Source organism: Olea europaea, chromosome 22, assembly GCF_002742605.1.
Source record: "Olea europaea var. sylvestris chromosome 22, O_europaea_v1, whole genome shotgun sequence".
Taxonomy (NCBI): domain Eukaryota; kingdom Viridiplantae; phylum Streptophyta; class Magnoliopsida; order Lamiales; family Oleaceae; genus Olea; species Olea europaea.
Window position 1 is genome coordinate 12,535,941 of NC_036258.1, and position 15,291 is coordinate 12,551,231.

General features: G+C 31.1%; 2 protein-coding genes and 1 pseudogene across 2 annotated transcripts in view; 1 reads left to right on the forward strand and 2 right to left on the reverse strand.

Annotated features, from left to right (window-relative positions):
• Nucleotides 1-1,307: 1,307 nt before the first annotated feature.
• LOC111371729 (uncharacterized N-acetyltransferase YoaA-like) lies at nt 1,308-2,180 on the forward strand. Its single transcript, XM_022993862.1, has one exon. It carries the CDS (start codon nt 1,474-1,476, stop codon nt 2,029-2,031), a length of 558 nt encoding a protein of 185 aa, XP_022849630.1. The 5' UTR covers nt 1,308-1,473; the 3' UTR covers nt 2,032-2,180.
• A 1,294-nt stretch (nt 2,181-3,474) lies between these two features.
• LOC111371243 lies at nt 3,475-4,176 on the reverse strand (annotated as a pseudogene).
• A 10,505-nt stretch (nt 4,177-14,681) lies between these two features.
• Nucleotides 14,682-15,291, reverse strand: part of LOC111371169 (zinc finger CCCH domain-containing protein 13-like) — a 17,627-nt gene continuing 17,017 nt past the window's right edge. Inside the window, exon 4 of the mRNA XM_022993075.1 lies at nt 14,682-14,818. Coding sequence (XP_022848843.1) covers nt 14,682-14,818 — 137 coding nt within the window. The remainder of the gene's footprint in view (nt 14,819-15,291) is intronic.

Below are 15,291 nucleotides of genomic sequence, written 5' to 3' on the forward strand. Positions count from 1 at the left end.
ATGTCAATCTATGACGGTGAACTTGAATTGGTAATAAATTAAAAGAGTGTTTTAATTTATCAATTTTGATTAGATCAAAATAATAATTTACTTCATTGGGCATCTTGATTGGGAACTAATGGATTGCACACAAAAGGAGAACTAGAAAATTGTGATACGTCAATTGATTAGTTCATTGATCAGATTTAATTGAATTAGTTAATTAAATATTGGAACGGGTCAAGAGATAGACTAAACTTGTTTGAACTTATATAAATAAGTGGCAAGGTTTTGTAATTTGTAGAGAATTTTTTATTATTCTTAGTAGTACAAGAGGAGAAAGCCCTGGTTCCTACAATCTTGTTCTTTGTATTGAATTTTATTAGAGACTGAATAGTTGGACAGTTGTGGATGACAAATCAAGGTTGTTGAAATAAAAGAAAAGTAAAGGGGTTTGCAGATTTTGCAAAAACGTATAATTTCTATCTAAACATAAAGGAGATTTTTTTGTAGGAATTGAAATCTGTTTCATTTTTTGTACATGATAAGTAATTTCCCAACATTTCAAGATTAGGATGCTTGAATATGTTGCAAAAAATCTTTAGTACCTAGTGATTATGCCCCTCTTTGTTTCACATTTTTCCACCATTAAAATGAAAACTATGATCGTTATCTATTATATCAAGTCATTAAATTTGAATTTCTATCTCTTGTGTGGGGTTCATAATGACTATATTTTTCATTCTCATTTTTACAAAAATGGAAAACAAACGCCCCTATATATAAATATGAAATCAAAGCATGAAATTTTAAACAAATTGATTATTCAATACGTGTGCATCAGCTATTTGTTATTTTGATGGAGTAGCCTTCAAGAAAACATAATTATATATTTTATATCCTTTGACCAAATCCATTCTTCCATGTTCTTCGAAAACTTCAACTTGCATGTTAAGCCGCGGTTTGCTTTTGACCAAAAATCAAAATTTTTTAGTAAATTTTGATGAAAGATAATGGTACGTATGGTTGATAAAATAATAAAAGTTAAGTACCTTATAAAATATATGAGGTTCAAAATCAATTTCTAAAAAAATTAGCAGCTTGTTTGGGAGCGATTTTTGCTCCAAAAAATTAATTTTTTGACCGTTATTTCACTATTTCAATCCTCATATTTCACTTCTTTTCTCACATGTGGACCCCACTTTTCTCCTAACGGTCAAAAAATCAATTCTCAAAATCACTCCCAAATAGGCTCTAGGACCAACCAACTAAAATGACCAATCGTTTCCAATACGCAATTCCCATTAGAGGTTGACCAATCATTTTAAATATATAAGAGAGCTTCATCCTGCAGATTTTTCATTAGAATGCTTAATTATTCTTGGCAATTGATACTACACGATAGTTCATCAAACTCTCTTATTAGCGAATTTTACCGAAGACTTTTCAGTCTCTTTCCCAACTGCAGAATTAATCTTCAAGAACGTGAAAATAATGGAAGAAAACTTGGATAAATCGGGAGGAGGGAAAAGGATTCAAGAATCCATGGAGATCACATTGAGGCCAATAGAATTGTCGGATGTAGAAGATTTCATGGTGTGGGCAGCAGATGATAAGGTTACAAGATTTTGCCTTTGGGACACCTACACTTCCAAAGAACAAGCACTAAACTATATCAAGAATTATGCTATCCCACATCCATGGTTAAAGGTAATATGCATTGAAAATCGTGCGATTGGGGCAATTACAGTTACTCCAGGTTCCGGATTCGACCAGTGTAGAGCTGAGCTTGGCTATGTCTTGTCCTACAAGTATTGGTGCAAAGGGATTGTCACCAGAGCAGTACAAATGGTGGCTTCAACAATATTTAAGGAGTGGCCTCATTTGGAGAGGCTACAAGCCACAGTGGCTACAGACAATGAAGGGTCAAAAAGGGTGTTGGAAAAGGCTGGATTCCAAAGGGAGGGTGTCCTTCGGAAGTATATTGTTATAAAGGGCAAAACTAAAGATGTGGTTATGTTTAGCCTCCTGTCGACTGATTTTCTTGTCTAAATTTTATAGTCTACTTTAAAATATGTTTCTAGAAATCTTACGTGTTGACAGGTTCTCGACTCATTCTGATGAATTACAATCAAGTTGTTTTATTAAGGATTTAGTTTGATTGAAGCTTTCAATAGATGTGATACCGAACATAATGGCAAGAGAGACTTCATATAATTCAAGCTCAAATTTATGTGAATAAAACTTAGTTTTTTATTATACTTTTGCTGATACTATCTTTTCTAAACTCCAGTTTCTAGTTTGAATTTTTATTTTTGGGAACTCGACGTTTTTTGTTGATTCGGACTTACTCAATAATCTACCCACCTAGTGGTGTTTATTAAAGATTTAATTTGCATTTGATAAATTAATGAAGAACTCTCAAAGTAGGGACAAGAAAGTTTTATATTTTATTAAAAATAAACTGGTCTTTTGTCGGCCTAGTATCATGTGACTGGAACTTTCTCTGCATAGGAGAAAAACCTTAGAAAAGTCGTAGTTTTCTCCAGTTCCTGGAACCTTGTATCAGTGCCAAGTTAGTAACAAGAATTTGTGTTTTCAAATATGAGAGAAATTTGCAAGAACATGCATATAAATCATGCCTCCTATCAAAATAATTCCTTTCTCACCACTCCAATAATATATAAATCATGACAGAATATCTTAATATTAAATAAATAAATAAATAAATTTATATTAATCGTACATATTTGATATTTCCGGTCCAATACTACTTTAAGGTCAATCTAAAGTTAGTAAGCATTTTCAACTTTACTTTTGAAAAAAAAAAAAAAAAAATCATGAGCCAGGAGTATATATATTTCATCTTTTATTTTGAAGGATTTACTCTTATCATGATCTTGAATGGTTCTTTTGAGCACACCAATCATAAATTCAAGTATAAATTCGAATGTTTATTGAGTTTGTTGGGCTATGATGCCATCTTAAAATTTGAAATTCTATTTCAAAATATCGGCATTATTAATAAAAGTGGCACAAATTTTTATGTTAATTAATATTTTTATATTTAACATATAGACAATTTATCCTTATTATGTCTTCATCAAGATGTCAGCTTGTTTGAGTTTAATGGACTCTAATGTCATATTAAGACTGTAAGATCATCATAAAATGTCAACATTTTAAAGAGAAATTGTTCAAACAAATATTTATATATTATATATTTATTTCATATTTTATCAATGCTAAATTTATCTTATAACATATTTGCCCGAATGAATTATGGTCTTTTATTGGAATTGATTTAATTTTTAGGGGTTTAGAATATCAAATAAGAATAATAGCATAAACTTTATCCAAAATTAACTTATAGAAGCAAAAAAAATGTTAAGATCTTTATTATATCAAGTCGTACCTAATACGATGTACCAAATATTTGAAGTACTCATTTTTAACATGTAAACTCGACAATATTAAAGTACTAAAAGACATTCAAACAACTAAAAATAAACCAAATTTCAAATTCATAAAACTTCGTTAGATTTCATACAGAAAACCAGTGGCATATGGTGATTACAATCACCTCTTGAGAAAATAATTTCAGTGAGAATAAGCAGCTTCCAACTTATTCTATAATCTTATCTGTTAGTAAGAAACTATAGATAAACATATCTCTAATTTCGCCTTTGTTGAACCCATATTTTCTCAGCAAACCTTCTTTCTTGAACCCAACCTTTTCAAGAACCCTTTGTGACCCTATATTTTCTTCTTCAACCAAAGCTTCCAGCCTCACTAAATAAGGGAACTTTTCGAAAACACGAGGGATTGCCATTTTCATTGCTTTAGTGACTATTCCTCGTCCCCAATAGTTACTGCCAACCGCATATCCTAGGTGGGCCCGGTGTTGATCACTGCCGGATTCCGGCCGGACTGAAATGTATCCAATGGAGTGATCATCGAGACAAATGGATTGCCTCCAAGGGTGTGGTATGGCGACTTCTTGGATGTATTTTAAGGATTCTTCTTTGGATTGGATTGAGTTCCATCTTAGATAATGTGTTACCTTTTCATCAGCTGCCCATTTAAAAAGTCATCAGCATCAGAAAGTTTGAAGGGTCTGATAGAAATTAGTGAGTTCATAATTAATGAATTCAAAGACAAAGATAAATTGAATACATGCATTTATTTGACATTCCAGCAGCCTCTCTTGACTTGTGGGACAAGCAGACAAGTCAACCACCTGCAAGACCAGAGAATGATGAGTGAACGCGTCTTAGTATAATGACAGCTACCAAAAGCTGTTTCCAGTTGAAAAATGGCAAATATATAAATATGAGTGTGTTTGCATTTTAATCTAAATCTAAATCAAACAATTAATATTAATTACATCATTTATGAATCATATAATTTTTCAATCATACAATTCAAAAATTTTTGTCATAATCTACTAAAAAATCAAATTTTATTAGTCGATACCAAACATAGTATGAGATCAATTAATATAATTTCCCACCCCACCCCTCCCACCTACGTTCTATTATGCTCATTGGTAGATCTATCAAAAGAAGTATAATGACTTATCATAAAGTGTTTGAACCGTTCTGCTTGTTTGTGTCCCATTATTTGTAAATAACGTATTATGAAATAGTGATTGATGTTGAAATATATGGTTAAAAAGGAAGGAAGTTTTTTTGATTTATGTGTAATATTATTTTAATAAAAAAATGTATAATTGAAAATAAATACTATAGAAAAAATAATACGATAGAATGTCTAAAATAGTAGCCAAACAAAGCAACTAATAAAGCGTCTTTAAAGCTACTAAACGCTTGTAGCAATTGGCGGGATAACCCAAAACGTGCTAGACAACATGTTTGTTATTGAATAAATATTAATTTTCTTAAGCAAATATTTCATTTATATTTTTTAAAATTTAGCATGCGATGAAGTGCCTTCGATGGCTCCGTGATAATATAATTTGAGTGCCGACATAGATTAGCATAGACAAACAAAACTTACATTTCAGTGTAGAATTATTTAGTTTTGGATTTGACTACAAACTCCTACAAATTTTAAAAATTGGCCCAATATTCACTCACTGACAAAAGATAAAGTAGTTGTTTGATTTAATTAAAAAAGTTGATAAAAATTTAAATAAAAGTCAACAAGTAATTTAATAACACATTTCATTAACTTTTATCAATAAAATAAAAATATGATTTTAAAAAGAGTTACGGTCCGTTTGATTACAAACATGAAAGTTGGGTGGAAAGAAAACGAATTTCAGGAAAGTAGATTGTCTAGAAATTGTCTTCCTGAAAATTGTCAATTCATTGTATTTGATTGGTATAATTTTTTATGTGAAAAATATTGAAATAAAAAAATTTTTTGGTGTTCGTTTGAATTTGTTTTACACGAAAATTGTCAATGAAAGGAATAAAATTTATTAGTATTAGGAATACAATTTGTTTTCATTGCCCAAAAAAAAAAATTCAAAAAAATTATCTATCTTTTGGTGTTTGTTTGACTTTATTTTACATGAAAATTTTTAATTAAAGGGAGCTATTTTTTTACAATAATTCTTAAAATTTGTTTTCATTTAAAAAAAAATAATCCTGGAATTCACTTTTCCACCGTACAAGTGGGAAATAAATTCCTTCAAGTCAAGGAAAAAGGCGCATGAGAGGGCTCCATGGAATTCACTTTCCATGGAAATTCTTTGCAATCAAACACTCACAATTGGATGGAAATTAATTTTCACCCCTATTCGATCCCCATTAAATTACATTTTATTACATTCTATTTCTCTCCTATTTTCAACCACACAATCTTCCATAAAATAATATTATACGTAAATAAAAAAACTTTTATTCTTTTTTAACCACTCATTCTTTCAGCAAAACACTATTCCCCCCATTTTCATTACGAAAAATGGGGGCCAAACGGGGGCTTCATTTTGCATGGAAAGTGATGCCTATCAAACGAAACCTTAATGTCGAAGGAATGAAATATTTTCGGACCATCAGTAAAAAATGAGTAAATAAAGATAATATTTTGATGCGAATCAACTAGTTTGGTTGCAAGTTGGTTGCTGAAAACAGATTAGAAGAATTTAAAGGTTTCTAAATTTTTGCTATTCGACCTTATATTAATAGAAATTAGAAACACCCACAATTATTAAGACAAACATTGAAGAACTTTCAAAAAGCAGTCCAAGTGGACTGCCGACTCATTGACCAAGGAAGAAAGAGGAAATCCCACAATTATTAAGACAACATTGAAGAACTTGCTTTCCAATTTCGTTCATTTTCTATTTCCTTCGTGACCAAGGAAGGCAGGCATTCAGTTGCATTATAAAAAGCAAGAAAAGAAATCAGTTCTACGCCCAACATTGCCAAAGTTAACAAAGTAGAAAACTTCAATTAATCATTCATAAAACATCCTGATCCAAATAGCGCTCGAAGATTACCACAAGAAAAGCTTCAATGGAAAACGATTACTCCGACATCACTTTTCGGCTACTGGATCTCTCTTCACAAGGGAAGGTATATTAAGGAAATACTATCTTCTCAAAGGGAAACCTAAAGATGCTGTGATTTTCAGTCTTGTGTCTACCGACCCCCATGTAAACTACTTTATGTACGACTAAATTTCAAGACTTGAGGGTTGGAATTCGGACGTAATGGCATTACTTTACGTATTTTTCATTTTTATTCTTATTACTAGTCTGCATCTCGTGCATTGCACGAGTTTGTAGTTATTAGTGTGAAATATGTAGAATTTAGAAAAAGTATTTACGAAGTTTAATGGATTTTTTGAACCCCTTTTGAATTTTTATTTTGGGTCTATTTTTTGTGACTTGATTGAAGGAATTTGTTAAAATTATAAGCGATATTTTGAGTCTTTTTGATTGAAATACTGGATGCGTACTTTGGATTCTTGTAATCACATTGTGTTTGAAGAATCCTGTGGTTTTTGGGTGATGAATGTGAATGGTTGGGATTTGGGTTATTTTGAGATTTTCTACAATGAAAAAAATGCTACAATGTTATATTCTTGAGATGATTTTTTTGCCAAAAATGAAAAAAATCAAGATAGTGACTAAAATCGAGAGTCCTAATTTTAAGGATTATTCACTAACAAACGGAATTCAAATTCGATTTAAATTCATCGAGATATAATAAAAAAAATTACTAAAATAAGGAAACAAAGCATAAACGCAGGCCTAAATGAAAGAATTTGCCCAAAAATAACATGAATGGGAAAATATATGATACTTTCCGAGTTCCATGTCCAATATTCATCTGTAGAAGTCGAGAAGTGTGGACGAAAAGTATTTTTTATTGTGCAATAGTCGTATGTTATGATAAAATGAGTTTTGTAAAGGATATATGTTATACAAGTAGAGGAATTCACTTCACAAATATTTGAAAAGCCACGAGTAATCATTTCATTTCAGCAGTCAAAATGAGCCACAGCTTGCTGGAAGTTTTAAATTAAACAAAAAGCTATGCTCATAACCCAAAGTATTAGCGTAAAAACAAGCCGAGACTAACAATTCAGCGACAAAAAAATGACATTTCTCGTTCACAACAAAGCATGACATCTTTCACATTATCTTTAATAACTGGCAATTGGCGGACCCCCGCTTTCTTCTCTCTCGTGGTGCTGCCACCTCCAGATGAGGATCCGCTCTCAGAAAATTCACCACCCTCAATATAATAGCGAGCACGGAATGCAGCTAAAGGCGCGTAATAAGCCGGCGGAATTGCATAGGTAATCGGACATTATTTAGCAGTTGGAAAACCAAAGAATTATGCTAAGTGTAGATTCCATGGGTTACATCTTGATTAACATTGTGTGAGAATTCAAAAATGTTGGGTGGGAAAGTGTGCTATTTCTTAAACCTGTCCAATCATGTATCGTCACATGGCACAATGTCAAGAAAAAAGTACATATATCATGATTGAAAAGCAAAATATAATATGTCACAGAGCATGCTTGACTAAGTTTAAAAAGTACAAAGATAAATAAATTTGTTATGAAGTATTTAAATTGGATAACTAACATTTTTTTACTTAAAAGCAAGACAAAATAAAATTATCTTGACAAGTTGCTCGTACTTATTTTTACATATTTTTAAGCTCAGCTAATAATGCCCAAAGATGATAGAGTAGAGTGCAATCAGCATAAGCAAAGACTAACCTATAGAAAGTGATCTAGTACATCTAGCATACCTGAAAGGAAAAGGTTTCCAATTATGAATACATAAAAGCAGCCGCCAGCAACATTCATAAAAAATACACGTTTTAGGAAGGATATGAAGTTGAAAAAAAAAAAAAAAAAAATAATAATAATAATAATAATAATAATAATAAAAATTGAAAATAACAGGCCCATTTAATTTGTTTGGTCCATTTTTTTTTTTCAAAATTAAGTTTACTTTAATTATAATTAAAATTAAAATCCACCTTTCGAGATCGATAGAAAAATTATCTTAAGGTAATCTCGTGTCTTTTGTTGATATGCAGTGTCTAGGTATGAATGCTATACTGGATCCTTAACGTCCTATGTAATGGAATTGCCTCATAATTTTCTTAACCTAATTAATGGTGGAGATTATTGCGCCCTTTTATTTTTTGTCGAATTATTTGTTTAGCATCTCATGCAAGCCTCGGTGTATGGGGTATCAAGATCCTTGTAGTCAGATGACAAAGTATGTATGATTAAGAAGTCGGAATTTCAATCGAACTATTTAAATGTCAAAACTTATATTATACAAGTCATTAAGTGACTCGTTGAAATTGTACTTGAGTTTAGAGTTGTTAATTTATTTCATAATGCTATAAAAATGGTGTCTTTTTAGTTTTAACCCTTACAATTTGGTTTATCAATCATTCCAAATCAAATCGTAAAACTCTGGTTTATTTGTGTGAAATTATCAGAAGGATGAAGATTAACAAGTTTGCAAAACTCCGTCACAATTTCTACACGAAAACGACGGCAACTTGTCTCCTAACATCCTCCATTCTTACTCAAGTAGTTAGGCATAAATGTTGCCTTTACATTTTCCCTCTCAGTGCCATTTTTTGTTGTTGAGATTGTTCAATCTATCTTCGGATTCTAAGGTTGGTGCAATTATTTTCTGAAATTTAGATTACGTCGTCAATTTTTGAATAATTATATTCAATTTTATATATTTAACCATCTCATCTAATCTAAAAGATATGTTGTTACATGTATTTATTTGAATTTTATCTTCTACAAGTCTCCTCGAGTGCATAACAGATTCATTTGGCCTAATATGTCCAAAGATTTCTTAAATGGGTGACAATAGATTTGAACACCCTGTCTATTCCATGACTTTGAGGTAATCATATCATTTAAAAAGTGTCATGCGTATTCATTTTAAAATATCGTCTTCAGGGTGTGGTTTTCTCTGATATCTTCTCAGCCTTTGATTATTTCAGGAATCAATATAGGATCTAAGGTGATTAGAGAAACACGGGAAATTGTAAAGTCTAAAGTATATAAGCAATTGACTTTCTTGATGTTACATCGTAAGTAATATTCAGGACTTTTAAAATATTCTCGTTAATTCTTATATACTTTTTCGGTAGTTTTGGACTGTCCTGAGATCTTTCGATCTTTTGAACTCTCCTTTTTCATTTTTTCATTTTTATGTTTTTTAGGGTATTGGTTCTCATTGTGTTCCACATTCCTAGTTATTGCCTAATTTGGGAGTTATATAACCAGCTGAGTGGCTTGAGCCCCCAAAGTGAGACAATTGGTCTTTACATTATACAGACTTGGAAATGACTCTCGTATCGTTTCCCTACGTTGAATAGCAAAATGACGCAATTTTATTCAATTAATATGATAAAGGATTGAATATATCTTATTTATAATTATAGAAAATATTAATTATTTAATTAATAATAATTAAATCTTGAACAGTGTATGTTATATTCACTAGTTACCTTAATGTTTGAGATAAAAAACGAAAAAAGATTGAAGACAAACGACGTCATTTTTGCTCTCACAATGAAAAAAATTGCTACAGTGAAATAAAATGAAATAATTTATTATTGATTTCTACAATAACTTCACATATCCTTTTTATATAGTACAGATAGATAGATCTATTCATATGAAGCCCATAATGGGGACTATCGTCTTGGTCACTACCAGAGTCCATATCCTTTTAAGTAATCCAGCGGGTAGAGGTGAACGCAGTTCAGTTTGAACGGTTTGTTTTATATTTTTAACTCAAACCATTTTATGCGGTTTGAAATCGAAACAGGCAAAATGTTCACTCCGTCCGTGCTGTTCCTCTGTGCACGGAGTGAACGGGGATGGAGACTAATTTTTTATTTTTATTTTTAAAATTTTTAACAAAGTAAATCTGAAACATTAAGTGATTTATATTAAAAAATGAGATCCTTTGTCAAAAATTTGGGTGAGAGGAGTAAATTAAGTGATTTATTCGTGTGCCCCTTTTTTATTAAAAAATCTGAAACATTGTGATATTACAAAATCTGAAACATTTAGTAAATTAAGTGATATTAAAAAAATCTGAAACATTAAGTGATTTATACGTGTGCCACTTTTTATTATTTTTTTAGTATTTTTTTTTACATAATTGTAAGTTAAAAGGACTTCATTCTACTCTTCCACATTTTTTTTAAAATATTTGCCTGCAATTTTGTTGTTTAATTTGTTAAATCATTCAGTTTCTTTTCTTTATCAGTTGGAAACTTTATCGGTTGGAGTGGATGAGTTGAAGTAGTTTGTGAAAATGGAGAAATATTGCAGTGGGCGTGATGGTTGCATGGCATGTGAAGCGAAAAAAGATTGAAGACAAACGACGTCATTTTTGCTCTCACAATGAAAAAAATTGCTACAGTGAAATAAAATGAAATAATTTATTATTGATTTCTACAATAACTTCACATATCCTTTTTATATAGTACAGATAGATAGATCTATTCATATGAAGCCCATAATGGGGACTATCGTCTTGGTCACTACCAGAGTCCATATCCTTTTAAGTAATCCAGCGGGTAGAGGTGAACGCAGTTCAGTTTGAACGGTTTGTTTTATATTTTTAACTCAAACCATTTTATGCGGTTTGAAATCGAAACAGGCAAAATGTTCACTCCGTCCGTGCTGTTCCTCTGTGCACGGAGTGAACGGGGATGGAGACTAATTTTTTATTTTTATTTTTAAAATTTTTAACAAAGTAAATCTGAAACATTAAGTGATTTATATTAAAAAATGAGATCCTTTGTCAAAAATTTGGGTGAGAGGAGTAAATTAAGTGATTTATTCGTGTGCCCCTTTTTTATTAAAAAATCTGAAACATTGTGATATTACAAAATCTGAAACATTTAGTAAATTAAGTGATATTAAAAAAATCTGAAACATTAAGTGATTTATACGTGTGCCACTTTTTATTATTTTTTTAGTATTTTTTTTTACATAATTGTAAGTTAAAAGGACTTCATTCTACTCTTCCACATTTTTTTTAAAATATTTGCCTGCAATTTTGTTGTTTAATTTGTTAAATCATTCAGTTTCTTTTCTTTATCAGTTGGAAACTTTATCGGTTGGAGTGGATGAGTTGAAGTAGTTTGTGAAAATGGAGAAATATTGCAGTGGGCGTGATGGTTGCATGGCATGTGAAGCGAAAAAAGATTGAAGACAAACGACGTCATTTTTGCTCTCACAATGAAAAAAATTGCTACAGTGAAATAAAATGAAATAATTTATTATTGATTTCTACAATAACTTCACATATCCTTTTTATATAGTACAGATAGATAGATCTATTCATATGAAGCCCATAATGGGGACTATCGTCTTGGTCACTACCAGAGTCCATATCCTTTTAAGTAATCCAGCGGGTAGAGGTGAACGCAGTTCAGTTTGAACGGTTTGTTTTATATTTTTAACTCAAACCATTTTATGCGGTTTGAAATTTTTTCAAACCAAACCAAACCATAATTTACGTCTGGTTCGATTTTAATTCGCGGTTTACCTATCGACATTATGGTAATACATTTAACATAAATTAAATTATAAGTTTAAATGAGAACTAATAATGTTACATATTAAATTGCATTTTTATTTACCATAAAACTCATGAATAAATTATTTTCAAAGTTGGCTGCTAAAAAATGTTAATAGAACAAATACATCTTTCTTCATTTTTATTTACTTTTTCTTGTTTAACATTCATATTATCTTATAACTGTTGGTAAAGGTAGAGTTACATTCTGTTATTATAATTTGGTTAAAACACCTTTTGTCTTAATAGTGAGACGCTAAATAAGGATTGAACGTGATATATTTAAATGTACAAAGATTGATAGGGTTTCAACTTCTTAGGAATTGACAAATTTCATTCTCTAACTACTTTATGAAAGTGGAATGTAGTAGTACTAGTTAGGGAACTTTAACATTTTCACACAATCAATACGATCCGTCCTTCGTTCTTTTCAAATCACAAACAAATTCATTAATCATCTAGGCACACAAATAGTAATTTTTCAATCCAAACCACAATTCAAAGGTGTATAATAAGTTCAAAAACAACAAATATAAGAAAGAACAATGGAAAAAATGACTTGAATGAGAATATGAGACTTACCGAAAGAGATGGGGAAAGAGGCGATTCATGTAGAAATCAGCATACTAACAGGCAAAACCGACTAATGATTCATTTAGTAGTGGCAGACAAGTATAAAATGTTAGGAAAATGAGGTTTATGTTAGGACTTCTGAAACTTTGGACGTAATTTCCTTACGTAGTTTTATTGAATTATGATTTTGAAAATATATGTTTTTTTATTTTATTTTATACGATTTTGGAATAATTTTAGTTTAGTTTAGATATCAGGTAACGACATGTATTGTGAACTTGTTAAACCATAGACCAATAATAATGAAACTAATTTACTTTCTATAATTATTTTAATAGGTTGGTTGTAATTTATATTGCTAAATTGGTATTTTTTCTGAAAAGTTAAAATTGTAAAATCTTTAAGTTAATAAAATTAATGTTTTAATTAAAAATTTTAAAACGATTCAGTTCAATTTTGTGCGGTTTTTGAAAATCAAAATCTAAACCAAATCACTTTGAAACAGTTTGGTTCGTTTTAGGGGAAAAAATCACGGGTCTACGTGGATCCAAATAAACGGTTTCAACTCAACGGTTTCGATTCGATTTGCGATTTTTTTTGGCAACCCTACGAGCAGATATTGACACAAAATCCTCCATCAAAATCTTATAAAATATGAATTTACTCTGCTCTTTAAATAAAAATAAATAAATAAATGTTCAAAAAGTGTAAACGAGTTCAGTTAAAACAAGTAAATAAAATAAAAGAAAAAATGAAGTAAAAAAATTACCTCTTCACAAACCGAAATTCAATTGTCCCTATCAATATCTCCTTCCACCACCGTCACCACATTTTCCCTCCCCTCTCCTTCCACGCATCAATCCTCCGCCTTTCACTTACCAACACGATTTTAATCCAAGGTTAGAAAAAAAAGGGTGTTCATCTTTGTCTTCATCATCATTAGACCAGAATTATCAATTTAAGCGGGAAATTTTGTTGGGTAAAAGATCAGGTGGATCAAGCACTCTTATGCCAATTTGGAAGAGGATGAGCTCAAGATCACCATCACTGAAAAATGACGAGTACTAAAATGGTGGTGATAAAGCTAAAGATTTACAATCTCGCTATATGTATATCCTAGTTTTAACATGGATTGTCTTTGATACCACTTGTTGAATATTTATAAACTTAAACTTTATTAATCTATATATATTGTCAAGATTTTCATGTCAAATCATCAAGAGAACTGATAAATGTGGAAGGGCCTTATATAGGCCCCTGTATACAGGGGGTCGAGCTAGCCCCCTGTGATTGGTTGGGGGTTGACAATGCAGGGCCCAATGTGGAATATATCGTGATCCATTTTTTTGAATCTTGAAAATCAACTTGGAATCTCTTTACTTTTAGGTTTTTGCCCTTCAATCTTGATTGCTTTAATTCTTTATTCTTAATTGTTGATTTTGATTATGGGTTTTGGATCTTCCTATTCAATATATTTTCTCTTGTACTCTTATGTGTTAATCTATGGTTGATTTCATCCTCAATACTTTGATCATAACAAACTAGATTAATATTATTTCTAACAATTTATTTTGAATAATGATATTTCAATGTTAAAATCAATTAAGTATAAGTATTCAGGTTAAATCATTCAAGACAAAGAAAGATCAAGAGCACAAGATATGACATCAAAGAAAGAGGCCAAGATCGAAGTCACACATTCAAGAATTTAAGAACCAAATTTTCCCGTCCTAAGTGAGCACTCGCGTATAGGAACCAATGATCAATCATTCCTGGCCGTCAACCCCAAGAGGAATGTCATTGATTTGCCCGCTTAAGGGCTTTTCCCTTTGAAGCTAAAATTTCCCTTGCCCACGTCACATCCCCCATCGTTACAGCTTCAAGATTTTCTTCCTAAACCCTTTATAGTGGATGAGGGCATGACCTACGACGAGCTAGGAGTGAATTCGTCTATCTAAATGCCAGTCAACTCTTTCCTTCAAGAGAAGAAGAACAACAAGGAGCGTAACTTCACTTTTGCTAGTATTTTCAATAGGACCAAGATTGTCTATTGATTTATTTATTCCACATTTGAATACTCAGTACATGGATGTATCATGGGATTAACCCGACCCCCTCCAAAGGCTCCCGAGAAAGCTATTTCAGCTTGTCGGGCAGTCCTCGCATTCCATCCGATGGAATAGAGTACCCTCGTGCCTACGAAATCCAATCATTAAAAACAATTTTTGTACATTAAAAATCTTCCAAATGCAACGTTTTGATTAAATATAAAAATGACTTTTAAAAATGAAATTTTGACTTTAAAGAAATTTTTATCATGAAAAGTTAGTTAAAAATATTTTTCAAAAGTCCATGCACTTTAAAACTCTCAAATCAGAACAAACGGGGCTAAAACGTAAAAGGACCGCACTGTCGAGGCGGTCGACTGGATCCATCTTCAACGATCCAAAATTTGACCGTTCTGACTTCTGATTTTTGCTGTACAAACTGCTATATTGATCTTCTGGACAAGCGGCAGTAGACTGGACTTGTCTTCTACAAATAAAGATTATTATTATTATTATTATTATTATTATTATTATTATTATTATTATTATTATTATTATTATTATTTTTACATTTTTAAACTCTATAAATATCCTCACTCTTTCCATTCTTCACAAGATTTT